At 63.7% G+C, this 19,631-nt stretch overlaps 2 protein-coding genes across 7 annotated transcripts in view; one reads left to right on the top strand and one right to left on the bottom strand.

Annotated features, from left to right (window-relative positions):
* On the top strand, positions 1-5,353 carry CTU2 (cytosolic thiouridylase subunit 2). 2 transcript variants are annotated; one of them, XM_071440868.1, is made up of 15 exons: positions 1-319; positions 716-790; positions 1,331-1,409; positions 1,487-1,546; positions 1,631-1,691; positions 2,081-2,190; positions 2,289-2,566; positions 2,644-2,779; positions 2,880-3,011; positions 3,106-3,197; positions 3,275-3,366; positions 3,446-3,497; positions 3,595-3,661; positions 3,736-3,794; positions 3,887-5,353. In XM_071440868.1, exons 1-15 carry the CDS (start codon positions 240-242, stop codon positions 3,933-3,935), a joined length of 1,422 nt encoding a protein of 473 aa, XP_071296969.1. In that variant the 5' UTR covers positions 1-239; the 3' UTR covers positions 3,936-5,353. The 2 variants fall into 2 exon arrangements, with proteins under 2 accessions (XP_071296969.1, XP_071296970.1); XM_071440869.1 differs by having other exon boundaries at positions 720-790.
* Positions 4,150-19,631, bottom strand: part of PIEZO1 (piezo type mechanosensitive ion channel component 1 (Er blood group)) — a 24,620-nt gene continuing 9,138 nt past the window's right edge. Inside the window, exons 7-51 of one of the 5 annotated variants that reach the window (XM_071440835.1) lie at positions 19,094-19,307; positions 18,742-18,907; positions 18,436-18,528; positions 18,284-18,356; positions 17,897-17,988; positions 17,524-17,784; positions 17,331-17,442; positions 17,071-17,249; positions 16,849-16,997; positions 16,498-16,677; positions 16,338-16,426; positions 15,650-15,807; positions 15,402-15,578; positions 15,186-15,311; positions 14,819-15,019; positions 14,532-14,736; positions 14,349-14,453; positions 13,623-13,776; positions 12,814-13,057; positions 12,233-12,329; positions 11,988-12,156; positions 11,824-11,913; positions 11,633-11,712; positions 11,358-11,429; positions 10,780-10,877; positions 10,602-10,698; positions 10,266-10,337; positions 10,001-10,173; positions 9,805-9,926; positions 9,584-9,718; positions 9,240-9,498; positions 8,975-9,163; positions 8,505-8,775; positions 8,278-8,377; positions 8,040-8,187; positions 7,737-7,951; positions 7,467-7,625; positions 7,242-7,389; positions 6,947-7,135; positions 6,767-6,859; positions 6,497-6,669; positions 6,298-6,420; positions 6,136-6,215; positions 5,702-5,897; positions 4,150-4,935 (exon numbers count right to left, since the gene is read on the bottom strand). In XM_071440835.1, the coding sequence (XP_071296936.1) occupies positions 4,686-4,935; positions 5,702-5,897; positions 6,136-6,215; positions 6,298-6,420; positions 6,497-6,669; positions 6,767-6,859; positions 6,947-7,135; positions 7,242-7,389; positions 7,467-7,625; positions 7,737-7,951; positions 8,040-8,187; positions 8,278-8,377; positions 8,505-8,775; positions 8,975-9,163; positions 9,240-9,498; positions 9,584-9,718; positions 9,805-9,926; positions 10,001-10,173; positions 10,266-10,337; positions 10,602-10,698; positions 10,780-10,877; positions 11,358-11,429; positions 11,633-11,712; positions 11,824-11,913; positions 11,988-12,156; positions 12,233-12,329; positions 12,814-13,057; positions 13,623-13,776; positions 14,349-14,453; positions 14,532-14,736; positions 14,819-15,019; positions 15,186-15,311; positions 15,402-15,578; positions 15,650-15,807; positions 16,338-16,426; positions 16,498-16,677; positions 16,849-16,997; positions 17,071-17,249; positions 17,331-17,442; positions 17,524-17,784; positions 17,897-17,988; positions 18,284-18,356; positions 18,436-18,528; positions 18,742-18,907; positions 19,094-19,307 (6,776 nt within the window). In that variant the 3' untranslated portion in view covers positions 4,150-4,685. Of the gene's footprint in view, positions 4,936-5,701; positions 5,898-6,135; positions 6,216-6,297; positions 6,421-6,496; positions 6,670-6,766; positions 6,860-6,946; positions 7,136-7,241; positions 7,390-7,466; positions 7,626-7,736; positions 7,952-8,039; positions 8,188-8,277; positions 8,378-8,504; positions 8,776-8,974; positions 9,164-9,239; positions 9,499-9,583; positions 9,719-9,800; positions 9,927-10,000; positions 10,174-10,265; positions 10,341-10,601; positions 10,699-10,779; positions 10,878-11,357; positions 11,430-11,632; positions 11,713-11,823; positions 11,914-11,987; positions 12,157-12,232; positions 12,330-12,813; positions 13,058-13,622; positions 13,777-14,348; positions 14,454-14,531; positions 14,737-14,818; positions 15,020-15,185; positions 15,312-15,401; positions 15,579-15,649; positions 15,808-16,337; positions 16,427-16,497; positions 16,678-16,848; positions 16,998-17,070; positions 17,250-17,330; positions 17,443-17,523; positions 17,785-17,896; positions 17,989-18,283; positions 18,357-18,435; positions 18,529-18,741; positions 18,908-19,093; positions 19,308-19,631 lie in introns of all 5 variants that reach the window. The other 4 variants (XM_071440834.1, XM_071440837.1, XM_071440833.1 and 1 more) reach the window with 4 other exon arrangements.

Genomic DNA, 19,631 nt, shown 5'->3' on the forward strand with positions numbered 1-19,631 from the left:
CCGCGCGACGGGAGCGCACCGGGACACGGCAGGACCGAGAGGTGCCGAGTGCGAGCCGAGCGAGAGCCGAGCGGGGCCGAACGAGGCCGAGCGGAGCCAAGCGGGGCCGAACGAGGCCGAGCGGAGCCGAGTGAGAGCCGAACGAGAGCCGAACGAGGCCGAGCGGGGTCCGAACCGAGCAGGGCCCCCGGGGACTCACCGGAACCCACCTGGACCCACCGGGGCCGAGTAGCGCCGCGATGTGCGACGTGGAGGGTGGCGGTGGCGGCTGCGGGGCGGACGCGGAACCGCCGCGGCGCCGCCGCGCACCGGCAGACAGGTGTGAGTCCGGTCCGGCCTCGGAATGGACCCTCGGGGCCGCTCCCGGTACTCCCCGGTATTTCCCCGGGGGTCCTGCCCGCCAGCACCCCCCGGTACCGCCCCGGTGTCCCCCCCGGTACTGTCCCCGGTGTCTCACCGGAATCCCCCGGCCTGCCTCTGGTGTTACCCCCGGTACCGCCCCGGTGCCGCTCCCGGTATCCCTGCAGTGCTCCCCAGTGCCATCCCCGATCCCCCGCTCCCGGTAATCCCCCCGATATCTCTCGGTTCTACCCCCGGTAACATCCCGGTATCCCTGGTGCTGCCCGGGGGCCGGGAACCCCCCCTCCCTTCCTGCTCGGTAGCGCTCCCGGGGGCTCGGTCCCGATGTCCCCGGTGACCGGCCGTTTCCCCGCAGCCAGCCCCGAACGTGCATGAAGTGCGGGCAGAGCACGGCCGCGCTCGTCATCCGCGTCGGGGACCCGTTCTGCCGGTGAGGGACCGGGGACAGCGGGACCATGGACAGCAGAAATTGGAGACATCGGGGCTTGGGGACATCGGGGCTGGGGACATCAGAAACTGGGGACATTGGGGCTGGGGGACATCAGGGTTTGGGGATTTCAGAAATTTGGGACAATCAGAAATTGGGATCTTTGAGTCTCCAGAAGATGGGGGCTTGGGAACTTTGTTTCCTGGGGATATCAGGGATTGGGGGTATTTGTTCTCAGGGATGTTGTGTCTGGAGCATTGGGATGTTGGGGCTGGGGACACTGGATCTCTGGGACATCAGGGTTTGGAGACATTGGGTGTCTGGGACATCGTGGCCAAACAAGATCAAGGCTTGGGGACGTTGAGTGTTGAGGACACAGAGGAGGGGGGACAGGAACATTTGGGGTCGTGGCTCATGGGGGTCATTGGATCTCTGGGATGTTGGGGCCTGAGGATGCTGTTCTGGGGGACATCAAGGGGACTTTGGGGTGTAGGGTCTGGGGGTGTGGGCGTCGCCATGGCTCAGGAATCCCTGTGTCCCCAGTGGCTGCTTCCGGGAGTACTTCGTGCACAAGTTCCGTGCCATGCTGGGCAAGAACCGCGTCATCTTCCCAGGAGAGAAGGTACTGACGGGCAGGGGGACCTCCAGGGGACCCGCGGGTGGCCCCAGGGCCCGTGACCATCCCTGCTGTCCCCACAGGTGCTGCTGGCAGTGTCGGGGGGCCCGGCCTCCAGCGCCATGGTCAGGCAGGTGCAGGAGGTGAGTGGGGACTCGGGGGGCACACGGATCATCCCCCCTCACCCCACAGCTCACCCACAGCTCACCCCACTCCTCTCTCTGCAGGGACTCAGCCGGGAGGCGGCCAAGAGGCTCCGCTTCATCCCCGGCCTCGTCTACGTTGAGGGTGAGGGAGCCTCTGTCCAGCTGTCCATTCCCAGCCCATCCCCTGCTCTATGTCCAGCTCTCCAATCCCTGTTCCATGTCCAACTGTCCATTCTAACCCTATTCCCTACTGCTGTCCAACTGCCCAATCCCTGCTCCATGTCTGCTGCCCATGCCCAGCCCATTCCCTGTCCTGCTGCCAGTTCCCAGCTCACTGCCTGTTCCTGCCCCATTCCCAGCCCTGCTGCCCATCCCTTGCACGTTCCCAGCCCCACTCCCTGCTCCCTGCCCTGTTACCAGCTCCCAGCACAGTGTCCCCTGCACTGTGCCAGGGCTGTGGAGCTGCCACCCTGGCCCCAGGGACAGGGCTGGCAATGTGGCAGCAGCCCTGGCACTGTCCCCTCCTTGCAGAGGGAGCTGTGCGCAGGCAGAGTCCGGAGCAGCGGCAGCAGACCCTGGCCCAGATGGAGACCCTGCTGCAGGCCACTGGCTTCCCCTACCACCTGATCCACCTGGAGGAGGTATTGGGGTGACACGGGACACGTGCTGACACGGGACACGTGCTGAGGTGAGGGGACACATCTGGACAACTTGCCCTGTATCCCTCTCTGCCCCACAGGCGCTGGAGCTGCCCCCATCCATCTTACAGCCAGGGCCGGAGCGCGCCAGCACATCCAGCCCGTCTGGCCCTTCCTACAAGGAGGCTGTGGACAGCTTCATCCAGCAGCAGCGGCAGGATGGGGACAGTGGCACCTCTCTGCCTGGTCACAGCATCCCAGACACGCCAGCAGGAGCCACCCCCTGCCTGCCGGACGCTGCCCAAACCCAGGAGCTGCTCCGCAGCTTCAAGGCCGCGGTGACAGCGACGGCACGGGAGGAGCTGCTGGAGATGCTGCGGTGAGGGACTGACCCTGCCTGGCACTGCTGCCAGCTGGGCACAGGGTGGCTCTGACCCGCTGTCCCCTCGTGCCCAGGACCCACCTGATCGTGCAGACAGCCCGGGACAAGGGCTATGCCAAGGTGATGATGGGCGAGAGCCTCACACGCGTGGCCATCAAGCTCCTCACCAACCTCTCCCTGGGGCGCGGTGCCTACCTCGCCGTGGACACGGTGAGCTGGGGACAGGCACCCGCACCCCAGGGGTGACACGATGCCATGGGGGCGTGGCTTGGTGGTGGCACAGTCCCCTGGCAGCCCTGCACACCCACAGGGCTTCACGGACCAGCGGCATGGCGACGTGATGGTGGTGAGACCCATGCGGGACTACACGGCCAAGGAGATCGCCTTCTACAACCGCTTCTTCAGCGTCCCCACCATCACTGTGCCACCCCTCTTCACCAAGGTAGGGGGTCCCGTGGTGGGGAGCCCACGCTGTGTGTCCCCAGGGCAGGGACAGGAGCCCCAGTGCTGCCCTGCTCTCCCTGTTGTTCCCACAGCGCCGGGAGAAGCTCAGCATCCACCAGCTGGTCGAGCGCTTCCTGCTGGGGCTGCAGGAGGAGTTCCCCTCCACCATCAGCACTGTGTACCGGTATGGGGGGTTCATGGGGGGGGTACTGGGGGCGTGGGGGGATTGGGGTGCACTCACAACCCCCATTTTGGCTGCAGGACTGGGGAGAAGCTGAGCCCAGAGCCAGCCAAGGCCAGCAGCGAGTCACAGCGCTGCCTCCTCTGCCTCTGCGGCTTGGACACCTTTGGGGGTGAGTGGGGAGAGCACTGGGGACCTGGGGGATTTGGGGAGCAGCCGTGCACCCCTCGGTGACCCCCTGGCTCTTACAGAGGAGGAGCTGGCTCTGGAGCCCACGCTGATCTGGGAGGAGCCAGTAGCAGGGTGAGCACATGGGCTGGGGGCATTCCAGGATTCCACAGCCACTCCCAGGCCACCGCAGTGGCACCGCTGAGTGTCCCTGTCCTCCCCTGTCCCACAGGGTTGAAAGCAAAGCTGCCTACATCCCCCTGCTGTGCTACAGCTGCCGCCTCACCTTCAAGGAGCTGGTGAGGTTTTGGGGTGCAGAGGGTGGGTCTTGGGGGTGGTGGGGGTCCCCAGGCTCACGGCCTCTCTCCTGCAGGGTCCCCTTGACACGCTGCCACCCTACGTGCGCGCCGAGGGCCAGCGCAGGATCCGCAGGTACCGGGGCTGGGGGGCCCCTGGGGCTGGGGGGCTCCTCCCTACCTGCTCAGCCCCCGAGGCCGTGTCCATCCAGTGTCTGTCCCCTGCAGAGCTGAGATGGAGCAGAACCAGGAGACCCAGGAGTCCAGCGAGAGCTGAAGGGGTTGTGGACAGCGGGGGACACGTCCCCATCCCACTGCTGGGGCACTGCCACTCCTCAGGGCTACATTCCTGACACCCAGGCAGCTGCTTTTATACCCCATTTCTGTGCCAGCCAGGGGCAGGGAGAGCCCCCATCCCCATTTATTGGAGGTTGGGGGGCAGGTCCCTGGTCCCCCCCACCTCCCTGCCCCAGCTGCCTGTGAGCCAGGGAGGCCTCAAGTTTGTTTTATTCGGTATCTGTATAAATAAAACATTTGAATTATTAAAAAAAAAAAAAAAAAACAAACCCAAAGTCACAAGTGTCTAAAGTCCAACTGGGGCTGCCAGACCTCCTCAAACGTGGGGGGCCACAACCCAGGACCCCCATCCTGGAGCTGGGGTGGGGGGGGGCTATTGCTTGAGTTCAACCTGGTTCTGGAGCAGGGCTGGGGCCCGCAGGGAGGGGGCACGGGCTGGCTCTTGACCCCCCCATCCCCACCTGGCAGCCAGGGGTGCCCAGTGGGTGGGGTGGGGTGGGGGGGCCACCTCCTGTCCCCCCTCCCCGGGAAGGCACAACGTGGTCTGTGCACATCGGACGGCTTCAAAGCAATGTAAGAAAAACATCCAGAAAAAATCCTCCCTCCAGGGAGTGCCCAGAACCCCAGCTCCCAGTGCCTCCCGGGCCGGGACGCAGCCCCAGCCAGGGGGGCTGGTTAAGGCATTGGCGGTGATGTCCCTGCCAGGGGAGGGGGCTGCAGCCCCTTCCCCTTATTCCTTCTCCCGCGTCCACTTGATCATGGTCTCGGGCGAGCGGTAGAGGAAGATGAGCTTGGCGTAGAGCTCCTCCTCCAGCTCCAGCTCGCCCGTCTCCCGCACCAGGAAGATGTCCTGGCACAGCTTCAGGATGCGATCCACGTAGGGCAGCTCCTCGAACATGATGGAGTGCGAGACCTCGCTGAAGAAGCCCCGCACGAACTTGCCGATCACCAGCACGACCGACACGTAGAGCCCCATGATCCTGCAAGAGGGGAGCACATCCTGAATCCCACCACAGCCATTCCCTCCGTGTTGCGGTCTGATGTCATAGCCTGGCTCAGGTATCCCAGTTCTTTCCCCGGGTGTGCCAATCACCTCTCCCTTCCCCTCCCTTGCCCCTGCTGAGTGCTGTCCGTCCATCTTGGCATTCCAGAAAGGGCTTCGTGTGATTGGCAGAGTTCAAAAGATGCCTCTCAGCCCTGGGGGGCATTGGGCCATCCAGCTGTCCTTTGTCCCTTTGTCCCTCCCCTCCTGTACCCGGTTGGTGGCTCCCTACCCCTTCCCTGCCCCTCTCCCCGGGGTTCAAAGGAACAGCAACCACGGGCTCGGGGAGTTCTGTTGGAGCTGGTGCTGCATTCAGAGGCCTGAGGGCCAGAATAAAGCTCTGGATCCAAACCCTCCATCAGAAGCGACTCCTTTCCTTCACCATCCCCTTAAAGCTTCTCCACAGAGGGAAACCTGAGCTCCTGCAAGCCTGGGCTTGTCCCAAGCACCCAGGTGCAGCATCCAGCCACCCCAAGGTGTCTCTGAGGTGAATCCACCACACATCCAGCCAGCCAAAGGTGTCTCTGGGGTGAATCCACCACACACCCAGCCAGCCAAAGGTGTCTCTGGGGTGAGTCCACCACAGCTGCTGCCTTTGGTCAAGCAGCAAGGGCCAGACGAGCCCAGGCACGTCCCATCTGGCTATACTGGTATTTAATTCCAATGCCTCCGGATCCCCCCTCACCCTGGCACCCTCCACGTACCCGTAGCCAGCCAGGAAGCCCAGGCTGGGGGGGCTGACTTTGTCGTTGAAGATGACCATGGGGAGGATGTTGCCAGCCTTGGGTGGGGCGTCCTTCTGCCTCAGCACCCACCACTCCACAAAGTGCTCACCAGGGCCAGAGCCCCTGCGCTCCTGTTTCAGCTGCAACTCCACGTCCAGGTAGTTCTCCTCACCATCTGCAGAGGGTGACACCGTGAGGGCACGGCACAGTGGCTGCTGTGCTCTTGAGGACAGATTTTGGGTGGGAGCGACACAGCGGGGCTCGCGTCCTCGCTGTCCAAGGGGCTGGCACCATCAGGTGTGCTCCCAGTGCTGATGCCTTAGGGAGGGACACACTGGGACTCATGTCCTCCCTGTCTTCAGAGAGGTGGCACCCAGTGCTGGTTTTCTTGTGGGGGACATGTTGGGACCTACCTGGCAGCAGCTGCTCGATGGGTTCAGCTTCGAGGCCAGTGGATGCCCGGATGTATTTGGGGAAGAGGTTTTGCAATGCCCTGCAAGAAAGCAGAGTGATGGGGGGGGTTACACCATCCCACTGAGCTCAGGGGTCCAGCCACCCCCTCAGGGGACACTCACACGGGCTCAGTCCTGGTGCCAGCCAGCAGCTGGGCCAGCTGCAGGCGCTCGGGCGTGCCGGGGTCCAGGTCTGTGCTGTGTTTGCCGTAGGCATTCTCCACCGTGCCCCCCTTGCTCAGGTCCCTGCGGGCACGAGAGGCTCAGTGTGGGCAGGGGGGTGCAGGCAGGGCTGGCTCCTCCCTGGCCGTGCCCGAGGTACCTCTGGAAGATCCAGCTGAGGTGCAGGGTGATGTCAGAGGAGCCGTTCTGCAGCTCCAGCCGCATCTGCTCGCGGCTGGGGGGGCTGATGCCCCAGAGCGAGCCCGAGCTGCCCTCGATGCGGGCGGTCACGATGTCCTCCACGTCGTAGAGGCTGATGAACTGCATGGCCAACTGCCACCGAGGGGGACACAGCTCAGCCCCTGCCCTGGGGGCTCTGCCAGCCCCTGCCCCGGGCAGCCAGCAGGGATTTTTTGGGGTGGGGATTTACCAGCTCGCTCTCAAACTCTTTGGTGAGTTCCTCGTAGTCCTCGTAGCTGAAGGGCTGGATGTATTGCTGCTGGGAGCTCGTGCTGAACAGAGGCTGAGGAGGGGGACAGGGGGACATCAGCCAGGCAGGGCACCCTGGTGTCCCCTCTGGGCAGCCCAAGGGCCACCCCCACATCCTCACCTCGTACCCCCCCAGCTTGAGGGTGACGGTGACATCGATGGGGTGGTTGATGATGCCCACCACAGAGCGCACCAGGGACATGAAGAGCAGAGGGAACCAGATGATGCCCACGAGGAAGAGGATGATGAGGCCGCCCATGCCGTACTTCACCACCTTCTTCTTCTTCTGCCCCTTGGGCTGGGGGTATTTCTGGGGTGGGGGGAGACAGTGCACGGTGTAGGGTGGGCTCAGGGGGACCCCAACAAACCCCCAAAATGGGTTTAGTGAGGGACCCTTCCTGGCATAGGGGCTGTACCTTCTCAGTCTCCCGGCTGCACTTGATGATGAAGATGTTGGCGTAGATGTCCTCCACACACATCCAGTCAGAGAGGGACAGCGTGGTGTCCGTCCACACCCAGTCCATGACGGCCCGCAGCTCCACCAGGAAGGGCACGAGGCGGAACCTGGGGGGCACACGGGGACAGGGCAGTGGTACGGCACCCTCGGCGTGCCCGGCGCTCCCTGTGGCCCCGTGCCCTACCCCTGGAAGAGGAAGAGGTTGAGGTGGTTGTATTTCTTGGTGAGGAAGTTGCCCAGGATGCGGGTGGGGTAGCCACAGCGGATCTGGTAGGCTGACAGTCCAAAGTAGATGCACTTCACAAAGTACCACAGCTGGGCCACCGTGTTGTGGCGGAACAACCTGTGGGAGGGACGTGTCACCACCCTTCAGCCACCAGCCTGGGCCACCGCGTGGGCTGGGGGACACCAAGGTGCCACACCGTGCTGTGACGGGGAATCCTTTGGGACGTGCCTTTGGGTGACGTAGGGCAGGATGAAGAACATCCAGATGTGGATGCCGAAGACCAGGATGACCTGGAAGACGAGCTTGCCCAGCACGCTCTTGCGGAGGTAGAGCGCGCGGTCGATGACCATGGTGCTGAACTGGAAGAGCAGCATGAACAGGAAAGCCTCTGGCACTTGGTTTTCCAGCAGCGAGGAGGTGATGTCAGCGGCCGCCGTGTATTTCTGGGGGGCAGGAGAGGTCAGGACCCAGCCCAGCCTCACCCCGTGGTGGAGGCAGGACAGGCAGGGCCCTGTGGGACTCCCTGCTCACCCCAAAGGCCCAGAAGCCGAAGACGATGATGATGAAGCCGACCACGTCAGCCAGGAACATGTAGGCGTAGACGTCGGTGGCTGCACGGCTCTGCGTGTCCATGATGTCCCGGCAGAACTCGCACACTGGCTGGTACACATCGTGTGCCCTGCAGGGACAGGGGACACGGGACACAGGGGACAGGTGACAGGGACTGCACCCCACAGCCCCCACCCCAACCAGCACCCCCACAACTCACATGGTGAGGAAGAAGCCCTTGACCCGCAAGCCAAACGCCTTCAGCTTCCTGTGAGCGTGGCTCTCTTCTGACACCTCCGCCTCTTCCTCCTCCTCACCCCCTTGAAGTGAGGCACAGCGTGGGTGACAGCCAGGGTCCTGCAGGGCCACATCCTGCCCGACCCCAGCACCCTGGGGGTGGCAGCTTTGCTCCTCAGCAGGACACGAGGGTTGGGAACTCGTGCTCACCTTCCACTTGAACCACCTCCATTGTCTTCCTCCCCTGCTTCCTCCTGAAGCGGAGCTGTGTGGCCTCATTCTCCTCTTCCTGCTCCACAGATTCGCCCTCTGGCTCCAGCTCCAGCCCCGTGGCTGCTCCCAGTGCTCCTGGCTGGGCTGGACTCTCCAGCCCTTCCTCAGCCACCGCCGATGGTGGGGACACGGCTTCCTCCGGCTTCTCCCCTTCCTCGCTCTGCTGCTTCTCATCCGTCATCTTCTCCTGGTCCCACAGCCCATAGGACTGCAGAGGGACACGGTCAGGGGTCCTGCTGGTCCCCAGCCCCACACACCTCACTCCCAGGATCATCCTGCAGCATCAACTCCCACCAGCACTGGTGGGAAACCACGGCAGAGCCACCCAGCACCTGCTGGGTTCTGCCTGGAGCCCCCAGGAGCAGCTCCAGCTCCCCCCAAATGCCCACCCACGGCCCAGGGCTCACCAGCAGCAGGGAGCGATGGAAGAAGAGGGCCAGGAGCTGCAGGAGGTCATACTTGATGTAGTGGATGGACTTCTCCAAGCCAATGATGCGTGGTGGGAAGAAGGGCTTGCCCTCATTGCGCAGCAGGGTGATGTAGCCGTTCCAGGGAAAGAAGCCAAACTGGAAAAGGTATTTCACCACCACCGTCATCTGTGGGGATGCTGGGGTCAGTGGGTGGCAGCAGAGGCCGGGTGGCATCGTCCCTTCACTGGCCACCCCTGCCCACCTCGGTGAAGATGATGGCGGTCATCCAGAAGCGCTTGGTGGGCCGGGGGTTGGAAAGCATGGCCCAGAGGAAGATGAGGATGGGCAGGAAGAGGGAGATGACGGAGCCAGTGACCATGTTGTTGAGGACAATGGTGAAGTAACAGAGCAGCTCGGAGTGGCCGGTCCCGAAGCGGTACCCGGCCAGCAGCAGCTTCAGGAACCGGTTGTGGGATTGGTAGAACCGTTGTGACTCCTCCAGCTCGGCGACACACAACCTCCTGCAGGATGCAGGGCTGGGATGAGCCCCCTGGCTGCCCCCCGTCCCCATCCTGCTGTCCCCACGTCCCCTGTCCCCACATCCACCTGCTCCTGAGGAGCTCACTGGCAGTCCGCCTGCGCTGCTGGGGAACGGCCAGGAACTGCTGGGCATCAGCCACATCCTCCACGCTTATCCCCTGCTCCTGGCTGCCAGAAGAAGGGGCAGCTCTTAGGTACCTGCTGGGGATGACAGAGGGACAGGGGTGAGCCCCCTGCCCTGCCTGTGGCACTGCCAGGGGTCCCCTCGGGGGTATCTATGCACCTGCCTGGAAGCGCGGATGAGGGACACCGCAGCCAGGGAGCCGGGCGGGCTGGGCTCCTGCAGGAGCTCCTCTGGTGGCAGCTCGTACAACTCATTGGGGAACTCCTCCTCGTTGATCTGCTCTCCCTGGGGCAGGCAGGACGTCAGTGCCACCCCCGTGGGCTGCCACCCCCCGTGCCCCGGTGTCCCCCTGGGCTCACCTTGGCCAGGCGCTCTGCCATGACAAACCTCTCGAGGCACAGCACCTGGGACATGTCTGTGTGCTCCCGGGTCTGGGTGTCCAGCCACTGGGTCAGCCCGTCCACCAGGGCCTGGCACAGCAGCCACAGGAACCTCAGCGTGCTCAGTGCCCGCTGCAAGACGTTGCTGCGTTCTGCCAGGGCAAGGAGAGGGCTGGAGGGTCACCCGTGCCCACCCAGACCCCCCCAGCATCCCCCTGGCACTGCAGTCCTGCTGCCCACCTACCAGATCTTTCCACGTTCTCTTCCTCCCGGCCTTCAGCCCCCTGGGCAGCCTCCACCCCTCTCCTTGCACCGTCTCCTCGAGGGTCAGACCACAAGGAAGGATGAACATCATTTTTGGGGCTCTCCCGTCCACCACCCCATCCCCTGTCCCCCCACATCCACCTTAACAACCAGGGTGGGCAGCAAAGAAGCTGCACAGCCTGTGCCAAACCCCACTGTAGCCACCAGAGATCCCCCCCACACACTGGGAGCGCCCTGCCAGGGCACACAGTGGGCACCAGGCAGGGCTGTGTCCCCTGCTGCCCCCCCCAGCCCTATTTTGGGGTGTCACACGCACCTGCAGTGCTCTCAGTGCTGGGTGGCTGTGGCTGCTCGGGCTGCTCCTGCTGCCGCAGCACCGTCCTGGTGTTGGTCACCCAGGCCTGGTAGGCGAGCTGGAGGGGGACAGGGGCCATCAGCAGCCTGGGGACACTGCCAGCCCTCGGGCTGCTCTGCAGTCCCCCAGCCCTGCTCACCTGGAAGGCGCTCAGCCTCCCCGGCCGTGGCTCCTCCTGCACCTCCTCCTCCTCCTCGCTGTCCGACTCGAAGAGGAAGTATTCCCCGGAATGCAGCACTGCCAGGGGGCACAGGGTGTCACGGCACGGCCAGGGCCATGGCAGGGGTGTCACACCCCACGCTGTCCCTGCTGCCATCTCCCAGGGCACCGCCTGGCACCGAGGACACCCATGGGGACATCAAATCCAACAACTCAACTGCCACGTCCCCAAAGCGGCATCAGTGTTCAGAGGTGACCGATGTCAGTGACCCCAAACCCAGCCTGGCACCCCCAGTCCAACACCCTGTTAGTGCTGGGGAGCAGAGAAGCTGTGGTTAGTGCTCTGAGGCCGAGCCTGGGGACAGGGGACATGCGGGGTGTCCCCTGGCCGAGCAGTGTCCCTGCAGATATTAGTGCGGTGTCCTTGCAGTATCCCTGTAGGTGTTAGTGTGGTGTCCCTGCAGGTGTTAGTGCAGTGTCCCTGCAGGTGTCAGTGGTCCCAGCAGAGGCACCTCTCCAAGGGCTGAGCCCTGTTATGGCCCCGTGCCGGGGCTGTACCTGTAGCATGGTCTAACCATGGCCGCCACCACCGCTCCCTCTGCCGGGACGGGTCTGCCGGGCCACCGGGAGCTGTGGGATGGCAAAGGGGGCTGAGAGGGGGCTGAGAAGGGCCCTGCTCAGGGCACCCACCCTGCCTGGGGGGACTCAGCACGGGAGGGGTCACCACAATGCTCCACGGGGCTCCACCAGGATGGGCGTCGGCGAAAGGCCACGGTGCCACCCGTGTGTCCAGAGAGGGGCTGGGGACACGGGAGGGACCCCCCGGCTCTCACCTGCTCTGGCCCCTTCCTGCTCCGTGCTGGTGGCGCGCTCCTGGTGGTACTTCTGTTGCTTGGCTCGGATCCGCTCCATCCTGGAGGCAGAGGGTGCTGCAGAGCCTGCTCCCCCCCCAGGGGCACCCCTCACTCAGGGGTGTCCCAAGGTGCAGGGAGAGGGGTCCCAGTGCCCCCCAAAACCCACTCACTGCCGCTTCAGCTGGTCCAGCGACTTCTTCTCGGCTTGCCGGTGCGAGCGCAGGCTCTTCATGATGCTGGCCTTGAACAGTGCCACACCCCTGGGGGACAGGGACAGCAGAGGGTCAGGGGGGTCCCCAGCACCCATGAGGACCCTCCAGGACCCCAATCCCACCTGGAAGCCTGCAGGGCAGAGGCTCGGAGGTCCCACATGACGTGCAGGTAGTAGGAGCTGAGGAAGATGCGGCGCTGGAGCAGGAGGAAGAAGAAGCAGATGCTGTCCCACATGATGCCGGCCTCCTCGATGGGCAGCGTGCAGTCGTGGTCCTTGTGCATCGCCTTGGCTGGCAGGCAGAGGTGCAGGCGGGTCAGGCAGCAGCCCAAGCCTGCAGCCCCATGCCCCCCAGAGCAGCAACTCACGGTTGTAGTAGCCCTTGACGGTGCAGACGAGGCTGAAGAGCTGGATGACCCAGCAGAACCTGCTCTGCATTTGCTGCACGAAGACGCAGGACAGGAGCTGTGGGCAGAGAGGGCACACACGGCTCTGTCACCACCCCAGGGGACAGCCAGGGTTGTTGCCACATTTCTCCTCACAGAGAAAAGCAAGGCACAATTCTTCCCGAGGATTTCTGAGATTCACATTCTCTGAACCTCAGAGAAAGGGAAAACGCAATTCTTATCACTTGCTGTGCCTGTGTTGTGCCAAAGCAGAATGCAATATGAAGGTTATTTATCCAAAGTGATGGTGTTTTGTTTCCTTAGCCTATCAGGGCCAAGTGTGTGTGTGTGTGGTGACAGCCATGAGATTCTGGGCAGTGTGAGCAGGTGCATGCAGAGTGAGTGCTTGGCAGATTCAGTTTAGATGAAATGTATCTAGCATAGTATAATAAAGTAATTAATTAGCCTTCTGATATCAATGGAGTCAGATGCATCATTGTCTCCCCTTTGATTTACAGCACAGGGTGACCCAAGGAGAGGCCCGTGGGCGGCTCACCACGCACCGAGAGCATGTTTTTGGAGATGATGACGGCGATGTTGTAGAGGATGAGGCAGTCCCAGAGCGCCAGGCGGGCGCGGGCCGGCTTGCGCAGCATGGCGGTGCCCGAGAGCAGCAGGTAGAAGCAGGCCAGCACGTAGCCCAGCCCAAAGAGGCTGATGCGGTTGGTCCCGGTGATGAAAACCACCACCAGGACCACCCAGAAGAGGTAGTGGAACACCACCACCTTCGCCATGTCCAGGTAGGACCTGTGGAGGGGGTGGTCAGAGCAGGGGCCTTGTCCCTTCCCAGGACGGTCCCAGTCCCCCAGCCAGCCCTGTCATGGGGGACAAAGGCTTTTGTCCCAGTTTACGGCACAAAGCCTGTGAGGGTCCAGCACCATCACCAGGGGTGTCCTGGACCACCTCATCTCCTTCCAGAAGGGCCTCAGGGTGTCCCTGCTCCAGCCACCAGGGCAGTCACATCCAAAGGGACCCTGGCCCAAAAGGGTTCCAATCCCATTCTAGAGGATCCCAGCCCAGCAGGTCCCACTGCCCGAAGGTCCCATCCCACCCACACCCAGGGGATTTGCTGTCCAAAGGTGGGATCTCATCTTGTCCCTACCCCAAAGGGTTCCATCCCAGGGGGAAAGCCCATCCTGTCCAAACCCCAGAATTTGGCATCCCAAGGTTGGAATTGCAAGGCTGGGATTCCATTGTGCGTCCACACCCCAAGGGGTCCCATCCCAGAGGAGCCCCCCCATTCACTGCCCACAGTGGGAATCCCATTCCCGCGGCCCAGCCCCGCTGGGAGTGCAGTGCTGGGGGCACCCACTTGCAGTAGATGAAGTTTGGGGTGGGGTTGTGGTGGTCCTGCTCGCGGTCCAGCCGGTCCGAGTTGTCGCCGGCCGCCCACAGCCAGGGCTCGGAGCGCTCGGCCTCGAAGACGCGCCACTGCTGGGCCGCGCACAGCAGCAGCAGGAAATCGTCTGGGGGAGCAGAGCTCAGCCCGGGCCACAGCCCCCCCGAATGCTGATACCCCCCAAACCCTTCCCCTGGCGTGGGGCACCCCCATCCTGGGCAGGATGTTCAGTAGTTCCCTCCAGGCAGGTGCGGCTTTTCCCGGCCCCACCCCTTCTTTAACCAAGTGTGGGTCTCTCCAGACCCCTTCTTTTCCCAAAAAGGGGTGGGAAAACAATTAAGGACCCCAAAAAGGGTTGGGAAAACAATTAAGGTACCCCAAAAAAGGGTGGGGTTTGCCATGACTCCTTCTCCAACGGGATGTGTGCGATTTAAGCTCTACCCCCAAAGGAGCGGAGTTCTTAAACCTCCTCCAACCCTCCTGTCTGTCCTTCCCCCCTCCTGGACCCAAAGGATGGCTGGGGAGGTGCCAGAGGTTGGGACAGGGGCTGGAATAGGGTGACAGGGCACCCCATGGGCACAGAGGTGCCAGGGGCTGCAGCAGGGGGGCCAAGGGGCTGCCATGGGCTGCGTCACCCCATGAGCAGGGGACTGCCAGGGGCTGGAGTAGGGGGCACCCCATGGGCAGGGGGCTACTCACTGATGAGGTTGGTGGATTTGGGAGCCTGGAAGAAGTCGGGCAGGTAGAGCCACTTGACGAGGGCCGAGTTGAGGGGAATGGCATGGCTCCAGCGCCACGGATAGTCTGGGGGGGCAGGGGGCACCATCAGTGCCAGGGCCTCTCCTGCAGCCCCTTCCCACAGAAAGGCAGGGTGCCCCTTACCTATGCAGAGGGCGGGCGGCATGCCCAGGCACAGCAGGTACTGGTAGAGGAAGAAGATGACGAGGAAGAGGCAGTACTTGGGCCAGAGGCGGGCGATGGCCGCGCGCCGCCGCCGCGTCAGCATCACCACGAGCCAGCAGCCGTGCAGGATCACCAGGAAGTTCATCCTCTGCCCAATCACGTTCACCATCATCAGGAAGCAGATCTGGGGGTGCAGGGGGTGCAAGGCTCAGCACTGGGAATGCTGCCAGCGCTGGGACCCCAGTCCACACAAGGGGTGCTCCCACCTCCAAGCCAAACTTGTAGTAGAAGTAGTTGATGAAGTATTTGGCGCAGCTGACGAGGCTGAGGTCGAGGTGCTCGCGGGAGATGTCCTCAAACACGGTCTCGGTGACAGGGGCCACCAGCTGGTGCTGCTTGCGGTGGTACTGCTGGCGCCGGTACACCACGGCCTCAAACACCAGCAGCAGCAGCACCTGCAGGTGGTTCTGGGGGAACAGGGCACGCTCAGGACCATGGGGTGACACCAGCAATCCCCCCACGGGATGGTCCTCATAAGCAGCACCTCCCCAGGTTCTCAGAAGAGATGCTCAGGACCACGGTGTGAAGCTAAGAACCCCCTCCAGGTGGTGCCCACAGTGTCCCCGTGCCCACCTTGACGTATCCCCAGTTGGGGAAGCCCTTGCGGATGCCGAACCAGTTGGCAGGGTCCACAGGGCCACGGTACAGCGTGGAGTTGCCCAGCTCCTCTGGGGTCAGGTTGGTGCCGTTGGGGAGGGGCTGCAGAGGGGAGCACCAGGGGATGGTCAGTGCCCCTCAGCCCCCCCTCCAGCCAGGGAGCCCCCCAAGAACCGGCCCTGCTGGGCACACCTGGGTGCAGTTGCTGAAGTACTCGTGGGGGTCCACGACCTCGAGCTGGTAGAGCATCTTGCAGACAATGATGATGCAGGTCCAGACGGTGGAGAGGCACGAGGCCATGTGGCGGAAGCGGCAGTAGGGCACGGCCAAGGTCCACAGCAGCACCAGCAAGAAGTTCATCACCGAGACCTGGGCCAGAGGCCGTGTCAGCACCTCAGGGGGCCCAGCTGAGCCCCCCAACCCCACGCCCCCAGGGGTACCTCCTCCAGGGCCACCCAGACAGCGTAGACAGCCACCAACTTGACGACGTGGAGCTCCAGCAGGCGCCTCACGAAGACCTCACTCCGTGTCATCTTGTCCGAGAAGGTGCGGCCCAGCACCACCAGGCGCTCCAGCACCAGCCCCCATTTGTTGGATGCTGTGGGACGTGGACCCTCATGGACACCCCTGCAGCCTCGCTGGCTCTGAGGACACCCCAACCCCTCCCCTGTGTCCTCCCCAATCCATTCCCACAGCCCCCCACACCTGGAGAACAACCCAACCCATGCCTGCAACCTCCAGCCTCCTCCTAGCTCAGAGGGCATCCCCATCCATCCCTGCATCCCTCCAGACTTGGAGGAGACCCCAATGAATCCCTGCACTACGGTGGTCCCACCCTGGCTTTCAGGACACCCCAATCCACCCCCATGCCCTCCTGCCCATTCCTGGCTCAGAGAACATCCCAGTCCTTCCCCACACCCTCCCAGACTTGAAGGACACCCCAACCCATACCCCAAAAGGCTCTTCCAGGCTTGCCCCAGTCCATCTCCCTACCCTCCCACACTCGGACATCAACCCAAATCCACCTCCCTGCCCAGATATCAACCCAAATCCACCTCCCTGCCCTCCCAGGTCCCTCCTGGCTTGCAGGACACCCCTCCCAGCCCATGCCCTATCCCTGCCCCGTACCCAGGGACGCCGTGTCAGAGTCTCGGGACTGGGCGGTCTCAGAAGCGGCTGCATCCCGCAGCAGGCGGCTCCCATGCAGCTCCTCAGACCTGTGGGGAGGGGGTCAGAGCAGGGACAGGGGGCTCGGGGTGCAGGGGGGTCACCCAGCAATGGGTCCTACCTGGGGATGTGGTCAGAGGTCAGAGATGGGGGCCGGATGTGCTGCAGGTCAGTGATGCGCATGAAGGGCTCGTGGAAGTAGTGGAGCTGGAGGATGCAGGCCAGCAGGAAGAAACCCATCACAAGGATGCTGGAGAAGAGCTTGGAGACGCTGAACTGCTGCAGGCCCACGTCACTCAGCCTGGGTGGAGAGAGGAGGGTCAGCACGGGGTCTCATCCATCCCATGCCAACCAGGCACTGAGCCCCCCCACACTGGGGATCAACCCCAACCTGCTCCGTGCCTCAGTTTCCCCAGCCCTTGGCCATGCCCTGGTGCCAGGAGGGACCCCACAGCAGGTAGGGGACACTCACTGGTCATCATTGAGCCCTGTAATGTTCCTCCAGTACATGGGGAAGTCCTCAAACTGGTAGGTGTAGGTGGCGATGAGCACCAGCATGGTGTAGGCCACCACCAGCCACCAGAAGCCCTTGAGCACCTTGCGCCACAGGCTGTAGTACACCTGCGGGGACAGGGACATCAGCAGGGCCACCCCGGCGATGGCACGGGTCCCCAGGGGTGCCCAGCCCCTCCACCTGGAACAGCATGAGGCAGAGGAGCAGGAGGAGCATGTAGACGATCTTGTAGAGGACGAGGCGGCCGGCGAAGGTCACCACGATGAACTTGACAGCGCAGACGCAGATCCAGAACTTGGCGAAGAAATCCCTCAGCACCTCCCCCAGCTTCTGCAGCACGTCCCGCATCTGGCTGGTTTCTGTGGGGCACGGAGGGGCTGCAGGGGCTGGGCAGGCACACAGGTCCCCCCCACAGGCACAGTGACACCAGGAGCCCTCACCTGTATCTGTGACAGACACCTCCAGGAGCGGCGTGGCCGGGGCCCTCCTCGTTAGCACCTTCTCGCTAACGAACCCCCGCAGCAGCATCCAGAAGGTGAGGGTGAACAGGAGCTGCGGGGACAGGCGGTGAGCGGGGACAGCGGGGCGCTGGCAGCGCAGGGCAGTGCCACAATGCCACAGTGCCACACTCACCTTGGCCCCCAGCGCCATGCAGGGGTACTGCGGGTGCACCAGCCCCAGCTGCTGCAGCTCCACGAAGCTGATGTGGGTGGGCAGCTCGGGGGCCACGTCCATGGCCCAGACGTACTGCAGGCTGCACAGGGCGATGGCATAGAGCACCAGGAAGGGCGAGCACAGCATGGCAAAGTGCCGGCGGCTCCGCACCGTCCAGATCAGGCACGCCCACAGCAGCAGCACGAAGGTCAGCCAGCTGTGGTACGTGATGCTCCACACCTGCGGGCAGGGAGGGTGAGGGCTGGGCCCACGAGGTGACCCCACCATGGCCATGTCCCCTGCCCATGGCTGTGTCCCCTGCCCAGGGCCGTGTCCCCTCCCAGCTCTTTACCATCATGGCAATGAGGGCAGCCACGTAGCTCTGCTTCATGAGGAGGTGGCCCAAGGTGTGCAGGGGCAGCCACGCCGCCGGATGCCTCCTGCCTGGCATGGGGAGAGGGAGCGTGAGGGACCCCGGGATCCAGGCAGGGTTTGGGGAAGGGGAGCACAAAGCACCCCCAGGATCCAGGGAGGGTTTGGGGAAGGGGAGCACAAAGCAGCCCCAGGACCCAGGCAGGGTTTGGGGAAGGGGAGCACAAAGCACCCCCAGGACCCAGGCAGGGTTTGGGGAAGGGGAGCACAAAGCAGCCCCAGGACCCAGGCAGGGTTTGGGGAAGGGGAGCACAAAGCAGCCCCAGGACCCAGGCAGGGTTTGGGGAGGGGCTGGGGTCAGGCTTACGTGCGTTCAAGACGTGCACGGTGCAGTTCTCGGTGCTGGCACTCGGTTTCCCGGTGTTGGGGCACAGCATGGGCTGAGGGCAGAGAAGGCTCAGAGCCCACCCTGGCACCCCCATCCCGCACCCACTCCCTGCACAGCCCCCCCAAACCCACCTTGGTGTCCTCAGCCACCTGGGGAGTGTCCTGGGGCCAGCTCTCCAGCTCCACCAGGTCCCTCGGGCGCGGCCGTGCCGGTGCCACGGTTCTCTGCGAGGGGCAGGAGCCAGCTCAGGGCACCACTGCCACCACTGGGGAGCAGGACATGCCCCAGCCCCCTGCCCAGGCACCCCACACCGTGGGCACCCCACTGCCCACCCCCCCCTGCCTTGCAGCAGGGCCAGGGCAGTCACAGCCAGGCACATTGTCACCGCTGTCACCACTGTCACCACCGGGGTGTGGCTCAATCCTGCAGCCCCTCACCTTGATCTCTCGCCGGCGCAGCTTCACCAGGGTGGCCAAGGTGTAGTAGAGCAGGAGCAGGATGCCAGGGTTGGCGTAGACAGGCCAGGGGTGGCTGTTGTTGAGGTCCAGGATGTTGGGCTGCGAGCAGTTGTGGTACAGGATGATGTCCTTGAAGCCAAACACCCTGCAGGGACAGACGAGCTGGCATCAACCCTCAGGACAAGGAGCCAGGCTGCCATCCCCGTGCTGGCACCAGGAGCCAGGCTGCCATCCCCGTGCTGGCACCAGAGGGATGCTCTGGGTGCCTTCCCCAGGGTGGGATGGGGCAGCTCACCCAGCACAGCTCCCTCCCCTCCCTCCTGGGACTCACCGTGCCCAGATGGTGGGGGCTGGGAACACCCCCTGCACGAAGGGGGTCTGGTAGGCATAGAGGCACAGCAGGTGGCAGGCGCTGTAGATGCCAACGAGGACGCAGAGGACGTTGAAGGCCTGGTGGCTGGAGGGGAGGTGACAGGCCCACCACGTGCACAGCCCCATGAAGAGCAGGAAGTAGACGCTGGAGGAGGCGGAGGGCAGGGTGATCCCTGGGGAGCAGCGCCCCACGGGCAGTCAGTGCACAGCCCAGCAGCCCCTGCACCGAGCAGCATCCCACTGGGATGCACCCCACTGAGAGCACCCCACTGAACCCCCCATCCCACTGAGAGCACCCCACTGAACCCCCCATCCCACTGAGAGCACCCCACTGAGCCCCCCATCCCACTGAGAGCACCCCACTGGACCCAGCATTCCTCCTCAGAGCAAGCATCCCTTCCCCTTGGATAGTTTTCCACCTTGAACCAAGCATCTTCCTCTTGGTCCAAGCTTTTCCCCTTTGGACTCTAAATCCATCCTCAGACCATGCATCACTC

Source organism: Agelaius tricolor, unplaced genomic scaffold, assembly GCF_023055355.1.
Source record: "Agelaius tricolor isolate 1412-34295 unplaced genomic scaffold, bAgeTri1.0.p SCAF_15, whole genome shotgun sequence".
Classification (NCBI taxonomy): Eukaryota; Metazoa; Chordata; class Aves; order Passeriformes; family Icteridae; genus Agelaius; species Agelaius tricolor.

Coding starts and splice junctions, on each gene's coding strand:
- CTU2 (XM_071440868.1), top strand. CDS start 240: ATGTGCGACGTGGAGGGTGGCGGTGGCGGCTGCGGGGCGGACGCGGAA. Junction 320..715: donor CGCCGCGCACCGGCAGACAG/GTGTGAGTCCGG, acceptor GTTTCCCCGCAG/CCAGCCCCGAACGTGCATGA. Junction 2,191..2,288: donor ACCTGATCCACCTGGAGGAG/GTATTGGGGTGA, acceptor TCTGCCCCACAG/GCGCTGGAGCTGCCCCCATC.